General features: G+C 40.9%; 1 protein-coding gene across 20 annotated transcripts in view; it reads left to right on the top strand.

The window, feature by feature from the left end:
- The window catches only part of SOX6 (SRY-box transcription factor 6), a 676,724-nt gene that overhangs the window by 346,028 nt on the left and 302,772 nt on the right, over window positions 1-27,924 (top strand). For all 20 annotated transcript variants that reach the window (XM_053252042.1, XM_053251996.1, XM_053251998.1 and 17 more), the window contains one exon: window positions 20,507-20,596. In XM_053252042.1, the coding sequence (XP_053108017.1) occupies window positions 20,507-20,596 (90 nt within the window). The remainder of the gene's footprint in view (window positions 1-20,506; window positions 20,597-27,924) is intronic.

Here is a 27,924-nt window from a genome sequence, read left to right as displayed (position 1 = left end):
GCATGGCTGGGGCACGAGGGGTCCAGCCCGGGTTCTTTCAACCCATTTGCACAATGGTGGCTCCACCCCTGATGACTTGTGACCTCTTCATCTCTAAAAGAGTGAGTGAACAGTGTCTGGCAATCCCAGACTAAACTCTCCTTTGGAAATGGGCCCCTAAATTAATTATATATATTAATGATCATGATGATAAGGTGTTACGGCACCTGAAGTTCTGGTGATTACCGGTGATGGGGTTAACAAAGTAGGTTTACCCCAGTTAGTCACTGAAGTGCATTGAACTGACCTCTAGCTTATAGATCTGTAATACTGAAATAAGGGCGGCACAATAACCTTTGGTAAGATTTTGGAAAATGTACATATATTGGGCAACATTTAGACAAGTTAGTTGTGACTAAGTCCCAATGAAATTAATGGGACTTAAGTTGGTCAGGACTAACTTGTCTCATTGATTTCAGTAGTGCTTATTCATGATTAAGTCATTTCTTAGTCTGAATGTTGCCCCATTGGTGGTATGACAATTATTTAGAGAGATAGAAAGAGAAAAATTGGTTAAAAAGTGGCTGATTAAAAATAATTAGGCTGTATTTCAAAAGAAAAGCAATATGAGGTGAGTTTAATCAAGGGGAAGAACCCTCTGTGCTTGAGTCATATGAACTATATTAAATTTACCTTGTTAGAAAATAATGCTTTGCTGGCAGTAAGACTGAGCAAAATGTTTCTTTCGTCTAATTTATGTGATTCCTTAAGTGTGTACTATTGGTTTATCGAAGAGCATAAAAGCTAGCGGAGAGCAAGACAAGACTTTCCACTGGGGCTAATTTACATATCTCCAGCCTACAAACCACATGAATGAGTATATTCTACCCTTCTTGGATATGTAACCTATTTATTGGTTGTCATGGAAGTTAACATCTATGGAGAAAAGGAGAGCAGTAATGTGGATGTATGAGATTCTATAAATACTGTTGGTCAGTTTACTTTAAGAAGGTATGTGATAGGAAGAGCAAAATGGATGTGTACTGCTCCTTGAAAGTATCAGCTCATCTGTTTGAGAATTGCTAGTATTAAATTGTGTCCCTTTTTCAAAGTATCACTGATTGCTGCTGTGTGGCTTCTGAGACTAACTTTCAGGTTCTGAGATTAGCGTTTCAGGTTTATCTGGGGAGGAAATAAGAAGTGCATACACTTGGGGAGAAAATGATGGTTATAGAGGTATGTTACGTGCTTTCATTGTAATATAAATAGTTTGGGGAAATGTACTTCAATGAATAAGGGCAATCTAATAGATCAATTCATCCCATAATGGAAGATAAAGGAAAATAATGTACATGTCGTTCTGACAGGTTCAAAATAGTATTGTTTTGTTCACAAGCCAAATCATTGCATCTAAGGAGTTTTGCTGACATTTTGGAAAGCTTCCTTTCCCCCCTTCTGATGCAATGTTCATGGAAATAACATTTCTGGGAGTAAATTATACAATTTAATGTCCAAATAGTTCTGTGGCAATACAACTGGATTTTCTCAGGAACTAAATATATTTCTCCCCACTGATCCTGCATGTTTTAGTTCAGCAGTCATTAGCATGTTTATAATGGTTCTAATTTAACACAACATTTTTTGAATTTTATCCTTGAGTCATTTACAAATTGTTCATATTGAGTAAACAAAGGAAACAGATTGCATTTGATACTTAGTAATTTATCTGAAAGAAGAGAGGAGGGTTAATTGTCTGAAAGTTTTGCTCTGTTTGGGGAAGTATGTCTTCTTTGTGTTACTTGCCATACAATGCACTCCCCCCGCTTTCTGTTCTGAAAGTGAGGAGGGGGGAACCTGGAGGAGTGAGCAAAATGAAAAATTAGGAGCAGGACAAGACTGACCACTCCCAGAGGGGAGTGTGGAGCAGAATTTGAGCTGGCACAAGATTATCTAAAACAGTTGGTGCATTCCTTAATGATCAAGTGCCTGAGAAGCCCAGCTCTCTCTCACAGAGCATCTGTGTTGATGTTTATATCTGTGCCTTGCTGTATGGGAAAAGCATGCTTTCTCTTCTTTCTCTGCTAAAAATAAAGAGGAATATAGCATTGTATGAGCTATTTTCAGAGAACAAAAACATCTAAAAGGTGAAAGGTTTTGTTTTTTTAATAAATAAATTAAATAAATGAAAGTCAGGGCTGAATCTTAGGCTCTCCTCATCTGTGGGGAGCGGACCAAAATGGGGGAGGGTGCATAAGTAGTGTGTGGTATTTTATCTATGTGCATTGAAGTTTTCACGAGGGATTAAAAAAATTTTTTTTTTTTCCTAAGGAAACCCGCCTGGCCTGGCCTGGTACAGCCTACAAGCTCTTTTCCCAGTCAAACTCAGCTTAGATAACAAGACTGGCATCAACCAGTATTTATATCACAGCATTTGGATTTGGAAAGCCCAGCATTTCAAGTCAGAGCTAGTAATAGTTTGGGAACAGTATGGAGTTGAGAGAAAAGTGAGCACATTTTAGTGGGTTTAGAGAGTTTTTAATTAAAAGTTTAAGAGACAACTCTAAGTGCTCTGAACAGTTCTAATTTTGTCATGTTGTGGAGCTTTTTTTTCACCAAAGAGGTGAAAACTGTGGATTCCAACAGCTTTCTTGTCAAAGAAGGTTTTATATTAGATCTGTGTGTTAACAGACTCTACATGATTGCAGTTGAAAAGGACCTAATCGGGCTTGATCTAGAATTCTGCAGCTGCTCACTTGCAGCAGTCCATGGCAGAGAGCTGCAAGCCTGACACCTCATTCCCTGGCCTGGAGTCTGTTATGTTTGTTCTGATCAGTCACAGCTCTGTTGGTGGTTAATGCACAGCAGCTAACCTGTGAGTCTTCTGACACCGTGTATACTGTGGCTTGACTATTTGTGCTTCTGCACGAAATTGGAAGGGTCTTTGTTGTCCCTGTTTGTGAATCAGCCTACTTGTTACCCCCTGCCCCAATACTTAATAGTATGTGAATGTAAAGTTCTCCTGGAACAGGCTGCACCGCCCCCACTCTCTGTTTGATTGCCTTACACTTATGTAAGTAAAGAATTCACTACAAACATCCTTAGAACTCAGTAATTTGTCTCTCGTTTAGAGAATTCATCATGTGTACCTCCTTCCTTATTCTTAGCTTCTATCAAAGCAAATTCTTTTACTGCAATGAATGCCATTTTATTAACACTCTGTTTCCTAGATGTATTGTGTTGTATCCTAACAGAGCACAGCATGGAAGTATCCTGTCCCCTTCTCCTCACAGCAGCCCCCTGTGATCCCCCAAAATCCACTCCTGTGGTCAGGAAGTTTTCCAGATAAGAATGGTGCCAAGGGAAGGAGGTTGGCAAAATAACTCCTTCTTGCACAAATGGAAGCACTTTCCATTTGCACCAAAGCAGTTTAGGACTTCTCCCTAGTCAGGCCTGGTGCCAGGTTGCTCTGGCCCTTAGGCAAGACTTGGCTGTGCCCCTGCCCCATGGTGTGCAGACATCCTGTCATTGTTCACTATGTCATGGTGACAGTACTAGTCTTCTTCATTCCTCCAGCCCAGGCCTGCACAACTCAAATGACCTGGTGGGCCAAAACTGACCGTGACATGGCTCATGGGGGCCAAAGTCAATTTTTAGGGTACTGATTATTAAATTAACACCTAATTAAATCAAATTAAACTGAAATGAATTAAAATGAATTTAATTAAAATTTAACTTTTGAAGTTCTGGCCGGGCAAGAATTAATTTAAATTAAAATAAAATAAATTGAATTTAAAAATCTAATAAAATACATACAATGCAATCTGTACAAAATTCATAATAAAATGCATCGTTCTTCCTTTCCACCTCTCCCAAAATGGGGCAGTCTTGGGGGGAGAGAGAGAGAGAATGGAGCAGTCTTGGAGAGAGAGAGAGAGACAGTCCGTTCACCATCATTCTGGAGGTCCTCTTCCTCCTCCCGTCCTGGCAACGCTTTCTCTTTCCCATTGGGCTCCCTCCCTGACTACCATTTGCGCTCGCCCCCTCTGCCAGGGCCCGCCACCGCCAGGCTCCCTCATAGGGTATGGCCACCGCCTCCCACGTCCTCCTCCCACCTCATCACTGGCACCATTTTTCTCGCCACCAATTCAAGCCACAGAGGGGATGGCTACGGGGTGCATGTGTGTCTTTCTCCCCCCCCCGGCGGTGGCGGCATGCAGCAGCAGATAGCAGAGTGATGCTGGGGCCTGGTGTTTGGCCTCGCGTTGCTTCCCAAATGTGAGGCGCACCTGCACAGTTAAGTCTCTTAACTGCAGGCACACGCGCCTCGCTCTGCTATTTGCCGCTGCTGCTGCCGGGGAGAAGGGGGGGAGGGGAGCGGGTAGAAGGACACACACACATCTGCAGCCATTTCCTTGGCCGTGCAGCGGCTGGAATTGGGGGGGGGGTTAAAGGAGGTTCGCAGCAGGGGGAGGAAGGGGAAGTATAGCCCTGGGGGCCAAGAAAAAGTGGCCTGTGGCCTGTGGCCCGTATGTTGTGCAGGCCTGCTCCAGCCCAAGAGTTAAATACAGCCTCCATATGCATCATTTCCCTGAGGCTGCTATTTTATTATTTTTTAATACATTATATATTTAGTGTTACATCTAGTTTGACACTGAGCTGGAACATAATGTATATGCAATGCAATGTGTCTGGATATGCTCAGGGACAAAGCTTCCAGTATGTTTTCAGTCCTGCTTCTGTGAGGGAAGGGAAATTGGCAGTTTGGCTGGGAACCACCCGGAGACTTTGGTTTGGGGTGGTACATAAATGTATTAAACAAACTAACTAACTAACAAATAAAACTTCACACAACTATAGGGGCAAGAGCAGCACTGTAAGGAAGCAGATGACAGAGAAAAGGTCTCAGGAGGTTGGAAAGCTAAGGATCAGATAACACAGAGTCATGAATGGAGCATGTAGAGTAGGAAAAAGACTCAGAATCGGGAACCTGAGGAAAAGGTAGATGGAGTGGATGCTTGAGGAAAAGTGCAGGGAAGAAAAGTAATTTAGGAAAGGAACTGGTCAGGCAAGGAAAATTTGGAGGGTTTGGAAATGTGGCCCAGGGACCATAAATTTGATAAGGAGAATTCTCTCAGTTGTGATTTTTGCTGTCATGGAATAAGAATATAAGAAGAATCTTGCATGATCAATCCTAAGGTATCTAGTCTAGCATTCTGTTTCCCACAATGACCCATCAGAAGCCTCTTGAGAAGTCATCATTGCTCCCCTACAACTTGCCGGAGAGGCATATTGCTTCTTACCCCAGAGGTGGCCTATAGCAGGGGCATAGCTATAATTGAGCGAAAGGGTTCAAAGAACACGGGCCCCCAGCTCCCAAGGGCCCTCCAGCTCCATCCCTCCCTATTTCCTTCATTATCTCCCTCACTCTGTGGGGCCGCCAGAGAGAGGGATGAACATGGGCCCCCTCTCCCCCAGGTACGCCCCTGGCCTATAGCCATCAAGATTAGTAGCCATTGAGAGATTTCTCCTCCATGAATTTGCCTAATCCCGTTTTAAAGCCATCTAAGCTAGTGGCTATCATCACAGCTTGTGGAAATGACTTTTGAATTAATCATGTGCTCTGTGACTTCCTTTTTGTGTTCCTTTTCTTCTTATTTAGGCTAGATTTCAATGTTATGCAGGTAGGAAGGAATCTAACTTGTCTTTTAGAGCTTCTATGACTATCTGTTAGCCATGCTGGCATCTTCTTGAACATGGTAGTACCTCTTCTACTTTGTGGTATACATTCTAGCTTAGCTTCTATAATTGTGCTTTTTAATAACCATCTTGACTTTCCCTTTCAGTTTCCTGTTACTAGTCTCTTCATTCTTGAAAAGGCTCCTCTTTTGAAGTCCAATGGGTCTATGTTGGACTTGCTTGGCAAATGTCCACTTACATATAAGTGGAATTTGATAGCATTATGCTCATTGTTCCTTATCAGTTCAATGACACTTAAACACCAGCTCCTAGTAACCATTTACAGTAAAGTCCAGAGTTGCTTCCCATCAGGACTGTTTCCAATTACCAACTCTTCTAAGGCACAGTCATTGGATTAGAATTTTGATATCTTTGTCATGACCTGAACATGAATATTACCAGCCTATATGAGTATAATCAAATCACCCATTATTACAAAATTTTCATTCTTGAATGCCTCTCTGATTTCTTTCTCTGAGTCATCATCACCATAGATATTTTAATCAGGAGGGTGATAGTAGGTCCCCTGTTTAAAATTACATTTTAGGTTTGAAATCCCCCCCCCCCCAATGACTCTGTGGAAGAGTCTGGTCTTCTGTTTGTATTGGGTCTAGCAAGGGAGTGCTGGAAGCACAGAAGCAAGGGATGAGCTAACAAAAGAGAGCTGTTGAACTAGCAACATGGATAGTACTGACTGAGGATGTTATATAGCTAGCTCTAAAGAGGTGCCTGAGTGTCCCCTTCTGAGGAGGCCCATTGAGAGGGAAGCCTAAGCAGTTAGCCAAGCTTAGAATTGGATGCATTCAGAATTGGAGCTCAGCCATGGTGCAGCATTTCCTCCATTCCTGGAGATTCAGGGCTGATCCAGGGGTATTAAGGAAGGCACAGGAACCTTGCAGGGTTCCTCAGCACTCTGGGGCCCCTCTGAGGGGGTGACCAGCTCCGGCTAATCTGAGTCTGAGGGATCTGGAGGGCTATTGTTGGCATCCAGGGTGGGCCACTTTCCAAAAGGAATCTTTGAAGCTGCCTTATTCTAAGTCAGACCATCCGTCCATTTAGCTCAATATTGTCTACACAGGTTGGCAGTGGCTTCTCTGAGGTTGCAGGCAGGAGTCTGTCTGATCTCTTTCTTGGAGATGTCAGGATGTGAATTTGGAATCTTCTGCATCCCCCCCTACTCCTCTGGATCAGAGTCTTAGTGAACCTAGACATCTTCCCAAGTTTTCTAGTACAGTAGACTCTATTTTTTAAAAAAAGGCATTATTAACATGGCCTTCATTTCATTGTTAGCAGAATGGTATGCTTATTGGTAATGAATCACCTTTGTGGTCACAACAAGTTTCTTCATTAGTGTGTACCTGAACCATGTCCCAGGGAAGCCTATTGTAATATATGTTATAGAGCAGCATGGGAGAAGTAAAGGAAGGTGTATTTACAGTCACCATATGAAATTGATGTGGTATAATGAATGTGAGAACTAGACCTTTAAGGTCACATAAAAGTTTGCAACTGTCTCTGTGTTTTTCAATATCTAATTATTATTCTACATTGAATTATATTTTGTTGCATTATGACAGTTCTGTAAAACATAACCCTCAACTCTGAAAATAAAAATAGACATGACTTTATTGCTTTTGTAATGCGAATGTTAGTCTATTGAGGATTATTTTGTTTTTGAAGTATTTGCTTATGCTTTAGATGTGAAGGAATCCCGCCCCCACTCTAGACTTTTCCAAGTCTATTTTCCTTTTATTTTAATATATTTTGTATGCACTCAAGTCAAAAAGGGGGGAAATTCACATTTGATTGAACTATTTTTCTGCATACATCTCCATTCATTGTTTATAAATCTACCTACCATACATTTGCAATCATTATTAATATATCAATGTGCTTTTGTCTTCTGTCACCGTGTAATGCCTAGATATAGAAAGGATTGTATGCAAACAAGTCATGTTTTAGAACTTATATCAGCAATAATTATCATCTTGCAGTATTGTTACAACATGTTTTGAAAGAAGCTTATTATAAAAGAAAGAAAGAAAGTGGGGCTCTCAAAGCAGCAAGAGTAAGACAGTTGATAACACTTACCATTGATAGGGATGTTATAAATATGCCACTGTGTACTATAGTGTTTTTATTGAGTCTCAAAAAGTCAAACCTGATTTAAAATAATAATGTCTGACAGTCAGGGCTTTGAAGTTTTGCTACAGCACGCACACATTTATGCTTTCTTTTATGTCTGACTTTTACCATAAAAAACAAAACACACACATGGCATGAATGCATTCTTCATATCTGTATGTCAAAGAAAGTAATGTGAGGGCTACTTCAGTAAATTAAAAATAACTTGGAGGAGAAAAAATGGGGTGGATGTATGTAGGCCATTTGAAGGTCACATAATATTCAGAAAAGGTAGACCTGGGCTTGCTCACTTGTTGAAGGTCACAAGATTGGGGGTTGTTAGTGGGTGAGAGGGGAAGCAAAGGGAGCAAATCTACCCTTGATGGGATCAAGATGACTTTCGTTTAGTCACAAGAGCTGAAGGCCTTGCCTGTGATAGTTCACACAGTTGTTCTTCATCAGTAGTCAGGGATTCTTTCCATTCCAAAACTGATTGATTACTCAGTGGACAAATGTTAATTGTTTTCATCATGGCTGCTGATCACAGAACCATCCTTTTCATCTTTTTTTTTTTTTTTTTAAACTGGAGCTTAATTTGTCTCTCTTAAAAGCATCATGGAGCTTTTTGTATGGTGGCTGTGTGTTTTGTATCCTTTAACAGTTTTCTCTTCACAAAGAAGCCACATTGAGATGGTGTCTTCTGATGCATTAAAACCTGCAATTTCACAAAATTATTACAGAAAATAGGAAAGGGTTTTGCAGCAAATAAGTGATGCAGTGTGATAATCGCTTATGCAAGCCATCAGGTGTCTGTACTGACATCATCTTATTATTTTAAATTTCTAGCCTACTTTGCAACCAAAATTATTGAAGCGACATAACATTCTTCAGTCATGTTTGCTATTATATGTGTCCCTGAGCTAAGGACAAGTAACCCTAATTAAAGGCTGACAAGTTCTAATTCCTTTTCTTAGCACTCTCTGCGTTGCTTTTGCTTTCCTTAGGTACCAGCCAATGCCCTGGTGGGACTTGCTGACTTTTAAAAGCACATATGACTTCATATATTAGTTTAAAAACTAGCTATCATACAATTGTTTCCCACTAAAGGGCTACCACAATTGGCTTAACTGAGGCTGTGAAATAGTTCTTCTGTGCACTGTTAACTTCTCTCATGTTCAGAGAGAAATGTCAAGGGTGTGCAAATCCTCATTAGGATTTGCACATTCCCTCTTTCTCCACACAACTTTAATTCTAGAAACCAAGCTGTGAGGTTCCTGATAGGCACCATTCTGGTACTAATGTTTTGCATTGGGTTCCTGTGTATGGTAGAGATGGATAAAAATAACCATATACTGTACACCGCTCTGAGCTCCTTGGAGAAAGAGTGGGATATATATGTAAAAATGAATAAATAAAATTAAATAAAACAGATGATAGATGCAATTTTTTTCTTTATGATTTCTCTTTGTTGTTTGTTTTTGTTGATATGGGGGGAGGGGGCACCAATAATCATCAGGTGAAAATTTGTGCTTTATGCTTGGAGCTGTAGTGTTGTGGTTTAAGCCATTAAGACGTAATGCAAAGTTAAGCCATATTGCTAAGCCATAGTTTGTTTTGTGTAACTCTGGTTAATTTGACCATCAAAATGAGCACCATTCAACAAACTATAGTTGATTTTGGAACAACAAATCATTATCTAAAACTATGGATGCATTCAGGCATCATGTGGAATCACGGTTAAATTTAATTACAGTTAATTAAACAAATCTAGTTTGGCACCACAGATTGTCTTGGTTTGCTTTGCCATGTTATGGTTCGTGTTTTGCCCCTTCTCTTTGCTTCCAGTTAAGTTTCCAGATGCATTCCCAGGTTACTTTGCTCTGCCCTACTGCTGTCAAGGCCTTATCTTGTCAGCTACTCCCCTATCATTTGTCCATTGAGAAGAGAGTGTGTAAACTCAACATAAGCTCCTTCAGAGCTTTCTGCTTACCTTTGGAATTCTCTGGCAGCTTCTGGCATACTTTACAAGCAAAAAGAGCAGTTTCTGCTCACTATCCCCTTCCCTATCTAAAGTTGCTCACCAGGCACAGAAAAGAACTTCCTACCCACTTCACTGTAACCCATGTCACAGTGGGTTACCAAAATCTCTCTGATATTTTCCTTCTGGGTAAAAATCACAAAGGGATGCCAGTCTGCATTTGTCTGTGTGTGCTTGCTGGGCACAGGCCTTAATTACCCCAGCTAAAAGCATCTGAATTTAAAAGGAATGGTGAATTGTTTCAGTGACTTGTTTACCAGGGCGCTTACCAGACTAGCTGCTCATCAGCAGCAAAATGCCTCCATTTGGGCAAGTTGCATTTGGATCGTAAACAGTAGGGGGAGCAGTCTCACAGCGACTAACAACCTGAAAAAACAGCAACTTTTCCAAGCCGGATATACGACGTCCTTGCTCTGCATCATAGTGATTAAATTTGCAATAAGGCATTGGAAACGTGAATAGCACCCTGCTGTCCGTGTAGGGGCTGCGGTGCCATAATGCAGGAAGTCTGGAAGCACACTTCTGAGATATGTCCCGACCCTGTTGTAGTGTCTAGTCTGGAAAGCGCCGAGACAGAGAATGAGGGGATGATCTACAGTGTTGCTAGGCTGAATAGTGGCAATTGAATGTTTTGAGTTGGCAACAATGAGAGCCATGTGCACTAACTACAGTTAGACAAAATAAACTATAGTTCCACAATATGTCTGAACTTACCCCATAACTTTAAGTTGATTTAACCACAGTTTGTCTTATCTATAAGTCTACTTTATGCACAAACTCAGAATCCTGGTTAGTGCTGCTTGCAATTCTGGCTCATTGCATTACTTTGTCTTCGCAGGGCACCTATTTACAGAGATACCAGCCTAGATCAGCAATGAAAGAAAGTTGCTCTAGGCTGTAAGTGTCTCTCACTGGTGCTGGTGCAGAACATTCCCTCCTCTCTTTTTCTGTCTAGCAATAATGTCACTCACACACCTCTCATTCTCTTTTAACAGTATAGGCATGCAGCCACATCAAACAAATGCAAATTTTTCTAAAGTTTTATTCTTTGAAACAAAGCATTATAAAAGGGATAAAATCAGTCAAGTCACAAATTGCAAAGTTGTTTAAATCCACTTAGTTTGTCAACATTAACATCCAAGTACTTTTTACATGTTCATGGTATAGCAAAGCGGACAGTAGCTTCTTAACCCCTGTGCATGTTTTCTACACTGGAAATACAACCTTGAGTTCAGTTCCCAGTGACCTTCCTAGGCAAAAGATGAGATACATCTAGCGATCATATGGGAAGCATTCTCCCCCTGCATGCTGTATTTCTCTGATCCTTACCCTGGGAGTAAGGTATGCCGAATATACACCAGTGGATTTGTGGGATGGCCACAACTTACTTATTTTCAAGCTGGTAGCCTTAGATGCAACTGTCTCCATACCTCCATCATTATTACATTTCAGATCTGAGACTCAAGATTTTTAGTAGTCTACAAAACTATATGTGTACTGGATAAATCAACACATGAGTCAGTGAATATGTCCAGAAGGAACTCCATAATCAATTCCACAATGGAGCAATCTGTTACTGGATCTCAAAGTAGATGGTGAAGAGAGAGTATGAACACACCATTGCTACATTTCAAGAGAGGGTGAATTTTCTTAGGAAAAAAAATCCAAAGAGATAACTGTGACAAATTGGCAGTGGTGATTATGGAGGGATATAACACTGGACATAACACAGGAAGTGTCTCCATTGTCGTCCAAATTGTAGACAAGCAACAGAGGGCAATAGGATTATTGTATCACTTGCTGTAGCAATTACAAATAAGCAAGGGTGACTCCAGAGGGGAGGCGGGGGGGGGGGGGGCAAGTGGTCCCTCAGAGAAATAGTTTGCCCACCACCATTTGCCATCCCGTTTCTGTTTCAGAACTCTTACGTTTGGGATAAAGCTCACCCACCCATAAATTAACTTTGTCTCTTCTGTGCCCACCCTAATTTTTTTCTAGTGCCACCACTCCAAATAAGATGACTGTACTATTATGGCAGGAAACACCTATATTGGGCAGCAGTGATATAGGGAGATGCTGAAAGGCATCAACTCATACCGCACGGGAGATGGCAATGACAAACCCCTCCTGTATTCTACCAAAGACAACCACAGGGCTCTGTGGTCGCCAGGAGTCAACACCGACTTGATGGCACACTTTACCTTTACATCCACCTCTACTCATATTTCCCTCTGTATTTCAGGAAGGGTCTCATATATATCCCACCAATCACCAATCATGGACACTACTCTACTCTTTCACTCCTTTCCCTATATAGATTTGAGTAGCAATTAGTTACTACAGCCATAGTATAGTTGTAGTATGTCCTTCAGCTAAAGTCTGCCAGGCCGGTGGCTGCACAAACCAATCCCCAGAAAGACTTTCAAATCCAGCAGGAGACCTGTTTCTGCTTCTGCTACTACCACTGGCAAAGCTTTTACCCAAATAGAAATCCCTTCCATGCAGCCAGATCAGTCATGGAGGCACAGTAGAGGTGCATCTAGACAATGATGGCAAGACCATTGAGATAACTGTGTGTGAAGCAAAGGAAGCAGTAGTAGTGTTAGAGGAGATCCATGTAGAACTGGATCCAGCAGTAAATGAACAATTAATAAGGTCACTGGTGGAGACTGGGGAACCCACAGACGTGATCAATATTGACCTCTTTGTTTTGGGTCTGGCACTGCATTCAAAGGAATTATTTTCAGATATTCCTACATTCTGGATACTATCATTCAGTAAAGGCTTCTCTAGGTTTGAGGGCTACTTCAAAATCTAAGTTTACAAGATAAGAAACATGTCTGTGAAGATTAACTGAACCTGAACTATGCATATTTAACTGAAAATGTCATGAAAATGATGTGCTAAATCGTCCACACACCCCAATGAAAAATATTAATTTTGCTAACTAGTTATATGAAAGGAGTACCGTACTATGTAATTATCCCTGCAAGCATTTGCATTTGGAACCTCAGTGTTCAGGAAAATGAACTGGTAGGAGATAGTTAGGCTTGGTTTTGGTCCTCTGTGTGCATGTGGCAGCCATTTTGGGGGCTGTCACACAAATGCACTGGCCATTTGCATGACCTGGGTCACACAAATGGCCACTGTGCATGCACGGCAGCATAGAGCCAAACCAGCCCCGAAATGGGCTGAACTGGCCCAGGAAGGCCGGGAGGGGGAGGGGGAGATTGGAGGTCCCCACAGCTGCTACAGCACCCTCTGAAGTTGCTGCAGCGATTGGCAGTGGCAAGTCATTACTTTTAAAATTGAATTTTATTGCTCCCCTCCACCCACGAACCAGGCCTGAAGTGACTCATATCTGAACCAAACCGGGCCTGGCTCAAGGGGCTGCCAAAACCGAAGCGGTTTTGTGCACATCCCATGTATATATAAAATAAAGCAATTGTAACATATTAAAAAGGTCTAAGAATTTCATCTGAAGAATGGGAGTATGTGTATTTCATATTCCTCCCTCCCTCTCTGTTTGTTTTGGTGAGACTATCATGGGCATTACTGGACAGAACCCTTGTAAAATAACACACTCCCCTCCCCAATTCCTAGAGCAGTATTGGGACAGTTTTTCTTATTGTATTTTAACTTGTTTATTAAATGAGAGGCTGAACATATTTGGGCCTTTTAAAAAACAATAAATAATGCAAAGGCAACTTATTTGGCCTCAGCAGTGTTCATTTGAACATCATTTTATTTAGTTTTAAATCTGTTTTTTCTTTATGTAGCCTCTTGCTCCTGTATAAAGCAACATTTGCTAGGAATCTTTTGTCTATTTAAAAAGTAATAAACAAGCTGTTTCCAATACGAATACAATGAATAATCCAACAATGAAGGGCTATTTCCTATTGATGGTTGAAGTCACTTTGTGGGAATTAGAAAATGACTGTGATCTGTTTTACTTTAATAAAGGAAAACTTGGTTGAAGTCCCTCCTCATTTTGGGCTTTTGATTATTTTCACTTTTAGGACTTAGGCATTCCTGAAATGCATCTTGAGAATGTGCATGTTGTAGCCAATGCCAAGGCAACTGTGCGATCTTACCATTGCTCACTAATGGTTCACAGCATCGACTTCCAATTGGCTGCAATCACATAGTTTTTGTTTACAGCCCTGATGTAATTTTTGTTTACAGCTAAGTTGTTTGTTTGTGGGGAATAAATGGCTTTTTAAAAATTTAAATTTTGCACCATCAGGGCATTTTCTTTCTCTGTAAGGGGACTGCTTCCCCGCCCACCAAGATGTGAACAAATTAGAAGCCCTATATTAGAATTACACACACATCAGCAGATACAGGACAGGCACTGAACTTTCTTTTCTTTATCTCTTTTTTTTGCTTCCCACCATGCTATTAGAGCCTTCATTCCCTTGCTCCACCTTATCTCAGTGTAGGAGCTGCCTTCATTCCCTGTGCAACCACAACACTATAGGTATATTGTCATTCTGTTGTTTACAAATAAATTTTATTTGTTTTAAGTGTAAACCACCCTGAGCCATTTTGGAAGGGCAGTATACCAATCCAATCCAATCCAATCCAATCCAATCCAATCAATCAATCAATCAATCAATCAATCAATCAAGGGTTATCAAAAGCCTTGTATCTGAGTGTGTTGCTCTTCTGGGGTACCCTAAAGTTGTCTTGCCAATATCCAGCCTGTGTTCTATTTGTTATTGATGCTTGCAGATTTGATTTTGAGGAAAATTTCCCCAAATTAGCATATGTCCAAACAAGTGTGGTAACATACACCAACAAAGTGGAACCCACTGCAGCTGCTCTGCTTCATCATGCCAACTACACATATCATTCAGGTACAATGAATGTACCTGTATGGCACATTGCTTTGGAAATGAGAATGGTAAGAATTCCAGCGCATTGGGTTCAGGGCTCTATAAAGGGCAATTGTGAGCAATGTAGATTTATATGATGAAATGGCTTATTACAAGTTTGCCAGTATCACTACTTGTTCCTCTGAAGCAGAGCTTCCACCTTCTTCAATATACTTTATTGCTCTACAGTAGTAATAATTTATGCCATAATCATTCATGGGTGGGGAGAACGCTTGTTTGCATCTCTGATCCTTTGCCTCATTAGGTATATTTAGTATATGAGATGCGATGCACATGGTTCCTGCGAACAGATCCCATGTTTGTGACACATGAAAATACTCAAGCTTATAGATAAACAAAGAAAGTTTACAACCTATGTAGCAGGGTGGATTTGATTTAAATCAAATTGATTTAAATCACAATTTAAATCAAATTAATTTAAATCATGATTTAAATCACGATTTAAATCACTAGTCAGTAAGACAAGATTTAAATCATGGTTTTTTACATAAAGACTCCTTCTTGCTGGTATAATCTTAATATTTACAACCAGATGAAGGTTTCATTTTTGGTCCTCTTCTAGATAGAAAAATTGCCCAAATAATCTTACAGAAACCTCTGGAAGAGCATGAGATTGTGAATGGATAAATGGAATTCACTTACTCCAAAATTTAAACATTGCATATATACAGCCTCATGCCGCATAATTAAAAACTAATCCTTATTTCATGATGAATACATTTGGACTATAATGTATCTTAAATAGAAAACTATCTTTAGATAGATTTTTTCCTGAAAAAACATGTTATTTAAAAAAATCTTATTTAAATTAAAAATCCGATTTAAAATTTAAAAAATAATTGATTTTTTTGATTTTTTAAAAATCATTGGTTTTTATCCACCCTAATATGTAGTGTTGTTGGCACAGATAAGTTTGCTTAGCTAAGAAACATTCAAATGTGATTCTTGAGCCAGTGGCACAAAATGAAACAAAAAGTCAAAAGAATAATATATCCTGCTTAGATACAGTTGTAAGACAGGAGGGGTTTTGTTGGGTTGTTTTTTTAAGCATACCTGAAATATTTAGGACTAATTGTGTGTTACTGATTCCAATATAATTAGTACATAGATGCTAAATGCAGTCCAAGGCTCCCTTTGCTTAGATCCTGACAAAATTTACTAGAGGCAGTCCTATTGAAATTTAGTAGTTTTTTAGTGCAACTCTGGAGTAATATTACTGAATAATTTTGTTAGGATGTCCGCCAGTGTGTGCACACAAGATCAGTTTGTCTTCATATTTGCTGCCCTAGAGACATGCCCCTCTTCCACTGAAGTGAATGTGAAAGTCTTTGTGGAAGGGAAGCTTTGAGTTTGTTTTGTGGTTTCTATACTTGCAGGCAGCCACAGGACCAAGCTGGTTGTATCCTGTTTTTGGTTTGATTCTAAAGTATATTGAGAAACACATTTTAGAACTAATGATGTGCCCATTTTATGGAAGGAAGTTTAAAGATGCTCAATGCAATTCAGAGAACATTAGTTGCATCTTTTGCTGTAGTGTTGCTATTGAGCACAGACCTGCCTAGGTTAGCTCCACATGTTTGATGGAAACCACCTGGGATTTAACAAGCTTAATTGTGCTTCTAATCCCATTGATTTCATTGTCCAATGTGTGTAAATTTCTCTGGATTGCTCTCTTGATACTTATATAATGTCTACAGAGATGAACCCTCTGGGTACATTCAAACATATATTTATATGGTCTGGAGAAGGCAGATTCTGGATTTCAGATTGTTTATAAACAGATAAACTGGGTTGATCAACCATGTGTTTCTCGGACTTCTCTTTCTTGGAACTTGACAGTAATTTGAATATTTATTGATGTCACCATAAAAGTACAATTTTAGCAGAATCTAGTCTCTTAATATTCATATTTTATATAATATTTAGAATCTTGACTAACCACAAAGATTTGTATTGTCTTTTCATTGACCATAGCATGATATATAAAAGATCATAGCAGAGTTGTCTAAATGTTGAAATAAATATTCCCATTGTTGATGACAAAAATGGCAGCTATAGCAGTTTGTGTATGTTGTCTACAGAGAGGTGGCTGATTTTATGCATATATATTGTCATTGTTGTTGGATTTTGTAAAAATAAGCTTCTCTGATATTTACATTTTTATTTTAAAAGTGCTTAGCATATCAGTGGTACTTCATTGCTCCTTGTTTCTATAGTTCATTTTACCCTAATATTCTTTTGTTATAAATTGGGAGAAAGTACTGTATCCTAGTTAAAATATTTTATTTGTAACTTTCAGTAAATATCAAAATAAAGCCAACAGCCTTCATTTTTGTAGGGATAAGGGGCTTGAAAATTTGGCAGGGCACAAGAGAGACATCTTTTAAAACTGATGATATCACAGAAAAGGACAAATTATAATGTTCTATTGATAATTGATGGTTATTCGTTGATTCTTCTATTATCTGGCCAAAACTCATAAAAGTAATAAAGGCTTGTAATTGTTAAAATTAAATTATTTGTTTTATTGTGTAACAAGTATTTTAATGCTGTCTATTGCAACTTAGAGCTTCTTAATTTTGTCTCTTTTTCTGAAAGGATATAATTAGTAAATTGGCTTTCCTACTAAAATATTACTTGGGGGGAAAATACACAAGCTGTGTTGTCTTTCCAAAGATGCTTATACCGTGTTTTAAGTGCAACTTGCTGAAGGTTGTATTTTAACTTTTTCTTATAATAAAATGGTAACATGAAAAACCTCCACAAGGTTGTACAAGTTATTTGTTTTACATTTTGCTACTTTTTCTAGCAAATAACCTTTCTGTTTCCCTTTTTCTCCATAGATATTCAGGAATGTGCACTTTTTGCTATTCCAGTAATTTTTAAATGTTGTTATGGGTGTTACAAGGGGAATTGGTCAGCCCCTTGGGACTCTCAAGGGATGGTTATAAATCAGGCAGTTTCCCAGAAAGTCACACCCATAGGCTTAGAAGCCCAAATAAAAAATATTTTATTGAATGCAAAGTACAGACTTGACTGTGAATGAACACACAGGTATTCCCACATTACACAGACTTGTAAGATGGTTCACGTGTCTGGGCTATTGAACTTTACCTCTGCTCAAACTGGTTTCCTAACTACATATGCTATGCTGAGGAGTGGGGAAATTGAGAAGAGGGGGTCAGGTGTGTGTGTGTGTAAGAGAGAGAAGGGAGGAGAGAGAGAGAAATCTGAATGAGATCAAACACAGATGGAAGGTGGAACCAGTCTGAAGGTCCAGAAAAGGAGCATAGTAAAGAGGAAACAAGTTCAGGTAAGATGAGTAGGTAAGGTCAGTGAGGAGATCCATGAAAGGAAGGAAGAGAAGGAAGAAGAGAAGGAAGAACATGAAGAGAAGGAAGGACACCCAATGAGTACAGAAAGTAGATTGGAGTCGGTTTGGAGGTTCAAAGAGGAGTGTGGGGAAAAGAGAAGGCCAGGCCCGGACATGTTTGTTTAGCAGAAGTGAATTTGAGTCAATCTAAAGAACTGGAGAAGGAAGCAGAGTGAACAGAGAAGGAAACCCAGACATGTTTGGGTAAAGGAGCTTGCAAAGATCAGGGGAAATGACTTTGTTCACTGGGTGGAGGGCTGTGGCTTGGTTCTCCAACTACAGAGCAAGTCTTCGGGCAAGACAATGTAAATTAAGGGAGTTTGCTGGGAACAGGAAGTACGACATGAACAGGAAGTACGACACCCCTGCAGGGCCACTGATGGGGAAATGAACAGTTGAGCTATGGGTCTGGGCCATTGGGAGCCAGTACAGGGACTTGTGTGGCTAGGATCATGTGAATCAGAAAGGACACGGTGTGGGTATTCCCAGCCGAGAAAAATCAGCTAAAATTCATTCCTCATCAGGCAGTAAAAGCCAGTCTTGCCTTCCAACCACAACGCACACTCTTAATGAGAGAGTGGTGCATGAGCAGATTCCCGTCCAATGGTGCACACAGTAAACAAATCTGCCACGAGTGGGACCAGAATGGACCATCTCTCATGAGATTAGTCTTGGGCTGATCTTCACATCTAGGTCCCTATGGGAGCTGTCTTTTTAAAGAACGGGAGGAGTTGGTCATCCTCCCCACTTTCTCTGGTGAAAAAAATAAATAGATCAAATTACCTCAGGCATATTCTCTCTCTCTCGCTCACACACACACACACACACACACACACACACACACACACAAGTTGGGGAGGGGGAATTGGGAACGATGCACTTTTAAACCTCAGATTGATGCAGGAGTTCTTTCTGTCAGCTTAGAGTGATGCATTAGCTGCGTCTGCTTCTGGGAAAAAAAAGACTTTAAAACAATGGTGCATGTATTGGTAACCTTGAGGCTGACAAGCAGTGTTCCCTATAAAAGGGATTTACAGACGTTGTTGCCTACAACTCCCAGAATCCCCAGCTGCAATGGTATTTGACTAGGGATTCTGGGAGTTGTAGGCAACAACATCTGCGAATCCCTCTTACAGGGAACACTGGTGACTACTCTAATGTGCTTTATGTTGGGCTGCCTTTGTATATAATCTCGAAACTGCAATTGGTATAAAATGTGGCAGCCAGGCTGGTCTCTGGGACAACCCAAAGAGACCATATTACTCCCATCTTAAAAGAACTATATAATGGCTGCTGAGCTGATACGTTTCCAGGCAAAATACAAAGTGCTGGTAATTATCTACAATGTCCTAAGCAGCTTGGGCATGGAGTATTTAAGAAGCCATCACCTGCTTCATGAGCCCCAATGCTTATTAAGATCATCTGGGGGAGATCCACCTACAGTTGCTACCAGCTCATCTATGGTGGTAATCCAGGGTTGGGCCTTCTCCATAGATGCCCCAGGGCTTTGGAACTCACTTAGAGTGTCAGCATCTCTGGCAGCCTTTAGGAAAACTCTGAGCAAACATATCTGCTCAGCCAAGTTTCGGTTGGTTTCAAGTCGTTTTTAAGTGGTTTGAAAATGTTTCTATTGCTTTTTGTTTCAATGTTTTTATCTTGTACTTTAATTTGTGTGAACTGCCTCAATACAGAAATCCTCTAAATCAATAATAAAATAAATAAAATTTGATACAGTGCACTGATGCCAGTACTTATTATCATGGAAGCTGATACATTGGAGTTGGCACTTGTCATGCATTGCCCCCGCTCAAACTAACCTTGGACCATGCAACATCTAGCAATTAGCTGTTGCCAGCTGAGGAGTGCTGAGTTACAGTGCTATGTTCACTTGTGTTCATGATTAAAATGCAGCAAACTGAAGTAATGCAGGAGACATCCCTGAGAGGAGAGCTGGTCTTGTGGTAGCAAGCATGACTTGTCCCCATAGCTAAGCAGGGTCTGCCCTGGTTGCATCTGAATGGGAGACTTGATGTGTGAGCACTGCAAGATATTCTCCTCAGGGGATGAAGCCGCTCTGGGAAGAGCAGAAGGTTTCAAGTTCCCTCCCTGGCTTCTCCAAGATAGGGCTGAGAGAGATTCCTGCCTGCAACCTTGGAGAAGCCGCTGCCAGTCTGTGAAGACAATACTGAGCTAGATAGACCAGTGGTCTGACTCAGTATATGGCAGTTTGCTATGTTCCTATGTTCCTATCTCATCCTACAAAACATCTATTTGCTGGTGTAACAGCATGAACCGTCTGTCTATTAATTCCATCAACTCTCAGTTCTTTGTTAATTTTTCTTGGTTTTTTTAAACTAGATTCATCTTGCATGGAAAAGCTACTGTCTAAAGACTGGAAGGAGAAAATGGAAAGATTAAACACAAGTGAACTCCTTGGAGAAATTAAAGGTGCAGTATAATACAGACAGTAACATTTATATTTCAAAGGCAACCCTGTAAAAATATGTGTTTAAATAGTGCAAAAACATCATATTGATTATCATATGCTCTGAAATCTCAAGAACAATAATGTGAATTCTGTTCTTGAATCAAATACCATTTTGGTGAGGCTGCTCTTGCATTTGTGGATATGTTCAGAAGTGTGTTTTGTGGATCAGATCTCTCTTAGCACCACTGAGCTCTGAAGGGAGAACTTCAGCCTATGCCAATTTCTTGGTTGGTGCACTTTGGCTGTAGGGGTTTGCAAAGGAGCAGATTAATCTGTGAAATCTGCACAGTTGACTGCTCCCTCTGGCAGAGGTGCATCTAGATAATTTTGGAGCCTGGAACTAAAGGCCTTGGGAGCCTGCCCCTTTCCCCCCCACTCCCGCCACTGGACTACCAAATAAGCATCATCCCCCTACACACACACACACTCCGTGACATGACACACACAGTATTTTAGTATGTGGGCTCTTGAGGGCCCAAACAATAGCTGAACTCACAAGAATGTAAGGATGTTAAAACGTATATTTATACAAATATACAATAGCAGAAACATTTCAACATGCAACTTAATATATTCCCATCTCGCATAATTCTTTTCCCACTCCACCCACCTCTGTCTCCACTATTTATCCAACTGCATGTAAAGATGTAGAACAAGATGCTGAGATGAAAAGCTGTAAAACAAATTCTAAGGTCATTGTTGCAGGCATTCTCAACATTTAGATTATTTAAATGTTAGATTCTCTAACATTTAGTATACAAAAATACCTGTGTTGAGCAATTTTGGTTCTTTGAGAGTGTCAAAAGGTGTGTGGATAAAGGTGATCCAGTTGACATAGTATACCTGGACTTCCAAAAAGCTTTCAACAAAGTTTCTCATCAAAGACTCCTGAGAAAACGTAGCAGTCGTGGGATAAGGGGACAAGTACATGTGTGGATTGCTAACTGATTGAAAGACAAGAAACAGAGGGTAGGTATAATGGAGAGTTTTCAGAATGGAGGAAAGTAAGAAGTAGGCTCCCCCAGGGATCTGTACTGGGACCAGTGATTTTAATTTATTCACAAATGATCTAGAAGTAGGGGTAAGCAGCAAGGTGGCCAAATTTGCTGATGATACCAAACTAATTCGGGTAGTGAAATCCAAAATGGATTGTGAGGAGCTCCAAAAGGATCTCTCCAAACATGGGTGAGTGGGCAACCAAATTGCAAATGTGGTTCAGTGTTGGCAAGGGTAAAGTGATGCACATTGGGATGAAAAATCCCAACTTCAAGTATCAGGTAATGGGATCTGAGCTGTTGGTGACTGACCAGGAGAGGGATCTTGGGGTTGTGGTGGACAGCTCATTGAAAGTGTCGACTCAATGTGCGGCAGCTGTGAAAAGGCCAATTCCATGCTAGGGATCATTAGGAAAGGGACTGAAAATAAAACTGCTAATATTATAATATCCTTATACAAAACGATGGTGCGGCCACACCTAGAGTACTGCATACAATTCTGGTCACCACATCTAAAAAAGGACATTGTAGAACTGGAAAAGGTGAAGAAGAGGGCAATCAAGATGATCAGGGGCCTAGAGCACCTTTCTTATGAGGCAAGGCTACAACACCTGGGGCTATTGAGTTTAGAAAAAAGAGGACTGTGGGGAGACATGATAGAGGTCTATAAAAGCATGCATGGTGTGGAGAAAGTGGATAGTGAGAAATTCTTCTCCTCTCCCATAACACTAGAACAGTGATTCTCAAACTTGGGTCCTCAGGTGTTATTGGACTTCAACTCCCATAATCCCCAACCAAAGGCCACTGAGGCTGTGGATTATGGGAGCTGAAGTCCAATAACACCTGAGGACCCAAGTTTGAGAATCCTTGCACTAGAACCAGGGGTCATCCCATGAAATTGATTGTCAGGAAATCTAGGACTGACAAACGGAAGTACTTTTTCACCCAACGCATAATCAACTTGTGGAATATTCTGCCACAAGATGTGGTGACAGCCAACAACCTGGACGACGTTAAGAGGGGTTTGGATAACTTCATGGAGGAGAGGTATATCATCGGCTACTAGTCGGAGAGCTATAGGCCACCTCCAGCCTCAGAGGCAGGATGCCTCTGAGTACCAGTTGCAGGGGAATAACAGCAGGAGAGAGGGCATGACCTCAACTCCTGCCTGTAGGCTTCCAGAAGGATCTGGTGGGCCACTGTGCAAAACAGGGTGCTGGACTAGATGGGACCTGGGCTTACAAACTTACAAACTGGAGGATTTGTTTTTAATATATGGCATAAGCACTGTATTTTCCTCTAGGACTGCAATGGTTCACCAGTCAGTCAGTCATATTATTTGATTTAAAAACTTTTGATTGACTAAAAAAGTACCCTGATTAATTAAGCAATAGATTTAATATATAAATACACACACACACACACACACACACATTTCAAAACAAGGATGCATAAAACTACAGGATGGCAAGCACCATTTAAAAAGCAGCAATTCTGGAATACCTCTTCTAGAATGATCCCTGCTGCAACAAAAATGTACATTATCTAAATTCAAAGAAGTTATCCTTTAATAATTTAATTGCTTCAGACTATTGTTTTTACTAATATTCAAATTTAATCCTTTAATTAATCAATTAAAAGTTGAATGATTAATCCTCTGAGATATTTTAATTGGGTAACATCCCTGGTCCCCTTTCCCCCCTCCTTTTCTTGTTTGGATCCTCCAGTTTGTAAGTTAGACCCATAATCCAACAAGAGTGGCAGATATCATGATATATTTGAAAAATGCTGTGATAACTGAAATCACACACAATGCTTTTAACACCCTTCACTGCATTAAAGTATGGAGGCCCTTTTTTCATGGGACTTCTATGTTGTACTTGTGCACAGCTGTCTGTGTGCCCTTGTACATGTTTTTGTGTGAATGACTATATATGTGTTCACTTTAAAAGTGCATCTGAGAACAACTCCTCACAAATGGAGGATACAGATAAGAAGTATACTGCTGTACATGCATTGAACACAGCATGTAAATAGACAGACTAAATAGATGTGTACAGAGCTATGTGTGCATACACTATGTACAGATCATATGTACATTGAGCATAATGTTTAAAGTATGGATTGTGCCAGTGACCACTGCACAATCCTTGCAGTGGGATCTTGTGCTGGCATTTCTGAAGGCTTTCATGTGCCAGGTATTGTTAAATAGTTCTTGGACTAATGAACACAGAATACAAGGGAGTTACCTTGTTTGTATGGTGAGATACTGGCAGTTAGATTGTTTATTCAATGAGGGAAGATTGCATACTTCTTCACAAAAGTCGCACTTGTATGTTTGCGGGGTGGCGGCGGCACATTTTTGCAATTGGTTGAGGGGAAAAGGGTCATTCAAATAAAAAGTTTGAAAGGCTAGCAGGCCAAGCTGTGAGAAGAAATCTTGCTCCCTCAAGTTGCAGCATGCTCTGCAACTCTGCTCCCTTGCATGCTGCCTGGCTGCCTCATGCGATGCGATATGACACCAACTCGTGCATGTGTCACATGATATCGCTCATCCACACTGCGCAGATGCGCTGCCTGCTATGGCTGGGTCCGGGAGTGACTCAGGCTGCTCCGCCTCTTCCTTTCACCCCCCCAGCCAGGCCTGGTTGGACTCCCTATAGCCACTGCAGGGGAGGCAGCAGATAGCCACAGGTTGATCCCCACAGTCCCCAGTAAGAGGACGTGGGGCGGGCCATGGGCTGGCTTGGCAACCACCCTGGAACTTATGGGAGGGATTTTGGGGCCCCAGGGGGTGTGGGGTACTGGTCTTCCACCTGGAAGCCCGAGGGAAAGGGCATCCCTGCCCTCTGGTGAACATGGGCTAAAGTGTTCTGGGGAGAAAGTTACCTGCATTCATATAGAACACCGCCCACATTCCCATGCGTCCCTTTCGCAGGAGCATGGGAACCTGCTGCCAGATGTACCTTTTCACTGCAATTCTCAAACTACATAGCCTCGGATAGTCTCCTGTCCAAATGTGTGCTTTTAACACTGTGCCATTAGTGATTTTGAACAGCATTATTTTAAGAAAACCTTGCTTGTTTTGATTGCAAATGCAAGGAGTTTAAATTGTTGGGTTCGATTACTTTCTATGTTTGTTTTGTGCAATCATTTTTTCCCCTGCCCAGAATTACTGATAGTGCTCAGAGTAGGCCTGTGAAGCAATATTGTAGGAAGAAAACAAGGTAGGTGATTAAGGAAAAGAATCTCAATTGTAGGAAACAAAGGTGTGGCTCTGTGAAGAGGAACTGCTCTTTGCACTGACTGTTACAGTGGCGTTGTTTACTTTATGAGAAGGAAGAAGTTGTTCTTAAGGATATATGAAGCACATAATCTCTCTTTGAAAAAGTGCCCTTCTGCTTCAAGACTTGCACCTTAGTTACAGGGAAGAGTGCCAGGAGAAAAAGACCGTCATGCTCCTTTGTGCCAACACCATACAGGTTTGTGATGCCGTCCATGTTTGCCAAAACATACAGATGATAAAGTATCCATGATAATGCAACAAATATATCAGAAGGCACATTTCTTGCCTTAAAGTTTAATAGTAATGATAACTTTCTAGTTAGATTCTGTATCTGTTTATCATAGTCTTGATAAGACAAAAATAAATAAGCATTGCACTGGCCCATCTAAAATGTATTTTAAACATCTAGAATTTAATTTTGGCTGCACACAATGTTTTCTAGCCTCAGGTGCATTCCCCCCTCCCCTTTGCATTCAAATCCTGTCTTAGAACAAGTGGTGGAATACCAGCTGCAGATCCTGCAGATCATGGCAGATCCTGGTTTATTTGGAAATTCTGGCCAGATTAAACCAGCATTGCCTGGTTTGGGTATAATGAGAGGTCTTGGCTTGTTCTGACCTAGGATCAGAAACTGAATCCTGCCTTCTCTTGCATGTGATGTGGGGAGAGCCCGTGCATTTTAGGGGACATCATGAAAAGCCAGGGTTCAACCCTGACTCCATTTTATGTCTGAACTGGGCCAATGGTTTTGTCCATAATTATTTCTATGTTAAATATAAAAGTTGCTTTTTAACAGAAGTCTCTGCTGCACAGGTCTCAATGAAATGAATGGGAGCTGCTTTGGGATATGCACAAAACCAGAAAACCCAGTTCAGTTTGAGTAGAACCGGACTCGAACTGAACTGGGTCCAGTCTGGTTCTGTGCACACAAGAGCTGGGCCTGGACTGGCTTGAGTCTGAACTGGTTCAGGCCTGGCTCAGCGGAGAGGAGATGGGGGGAAATCTTACAAAAAATGGTGGACTTACGGCCATTTCAGGGCTTCAGAGGGTGCTGCCATGGACACGGGGGATCTCCTGAGGTTCCCCCCCATCCTCCTCCCTGTCTCAAATGGCCTGTTTGGGGCCATTTTCGGTCCATTCCAGGCCTCTATGCGCTGTGGTGGCCATTTTGGAGGCTGCTATGCATGCATAGTGACCATTGGCATAGCCGGGTTATGACCCAGCCACGCAAATGCCAGTGTGAATGTGCGGTGGTCTCCAAAATGGCCACCCCAGTGCAGAGAGGCCCAGAATGGGCCAAAAATTACCCCAAATGGCTGCTTTTAGACCAGGAGTAGGCCGGCAGGGGGACGGGGAACCTCAGGAGACCTGCTGCAGCACCACCCACTAAAGCCCCACAATGGTGCTAGGTCTGCCATTTGGGGGGTAAAAAAACAAAACACAATGGCCTGGTGGGTTTCAGTTTGTTTTCGGGCTGATCTGGGCCCTGTCTGGCTTGAGGGCAAGCCCTCGAGCCAGGCCACTTCAAGTGCTAGCGAGCGCAACCATGAGCATGTCCACACACCCTTAGACCTGCTTGTTTGTCTGTCTGTCTTTGAGGCAGAAGAAGTTCCCATGAGCTGCCAAACCCTGTTCCAGCTTTTATGAAATAGAAGTCTACTCACTTACGTACTGATAAATAATTTTGAGTTTGACTGGCTGGTGGTTTCGTATGTGTACGCAATTATCAGGATCCAGATAATACAAAACTAATTGTTGTAGGGCAAGCTGCTTTTGAAACTGAGAAAACTTCCAAAACCGTTTGTGTAGAGGGTTCACCTCAGCTGTTCAAAAATAAATGTGCAGAAATTCTATTGGGCTAGTGCAAGTCACATCCATGAGCCTAAACAGCTCTTTGGATTCCACCCAGTATTAACTAATGGAAAACTGATTCTTTAGAAGTATTACTGTTAGTCATTTTGCCTGCAGGATCCCACAAAAAGGTTATATTATTTAAAGGTTCTGATAGTGAATGTAAAGATTCTTTGGAGCAACTGTTGTGGGTCGTCCCCCCCCGACCCCAATCAAATGTCAGAAAGGATGGTGTCATTTATCACTACAAATAGCCTGTTTTTAGTTGTCTATTTCACATGTCAACATAAATTTGTTACTTGGCAGAGTCCTGCAAACATCAAGCTATTGTTTCCCTGAAATATCCTGCAATGGTTTTTCTCAGCATATAGGCCTTTGAAGATCAAATAAAGGAGGTCAGTCCCTAAATAACGTAAGCAGTTGTGTTATCTTCAAGAGTCATGATTGTTCTAGCAGCCCTGTAGATGAATGGTTTCTGGGTCTCCATCTACTGTGTGAAGTGTTCTGGCTTCAATTTCTGGAGGAGTTTACTACTGGAACATAATCTATATTTATAGGCATTGTGGCTTAAATGTCACATGCTGTCTTTCTTTGTACAGTATGCTCTATTTTGGGATAGACATTGACTGATGTGCATAGCTTTGCCCACTTCAGAAATGCATTTGCATTGTATGGCTCTATTACACAGTCCTTTAATTCTCCCTACACTTTGTACAATCTTTTACATTAGTGGCACTTTATTAAAAAAATAAATCCATGGCTTTTGTTTTGTATACAATTTGTCATTCTAGTGGTCTAAAAATAGTTAGCAAGCACAGAGGCTTGTGCTGGTTTCTAGCTGTTAAAAACTTACAAAGATGACTTGCTCATTCCACTCTGTAAAAGATTACCACTATTAAATACATTGAGCATATTTCTTGATCTGTATCAAGTTTCATGCTGATGGCTTGTGATAGAAATAGCTGTTCTTGTATTCAGTAGCTAGGGGAAGAGAACCACGAGGAACAATGGTATGCAAACTGCAATTATGATATGTTTCTGGAATAGGGTTGGTGGCCACTATATGAATGTTGGAGCATGTTGTGGTTATGAGTGCTGACTGTTCTTTTCAGCAGAAGACTTAAAACAGGACAATTAGTATTACAGTTGTATTAAG

This window comes from Hemicordylus capensis, chromosome 1 (genome assembly GCF_027244095.1).
Source record: "Hemicordylus capensis ecotype Gifberg chromosome 1, rHemCap1.1.pri, whole genome shotgun sequence".
NCBI classification, from domain to species: Eukaryota; Metazoa; Chordata; class Lepidosauria; order Squamata; family Cordylidae; genus Hemicordylus; species Hemicordylus capensis.
This window is presented reverse-complemented; position numbering and strand designations above follow the sequence as displayed.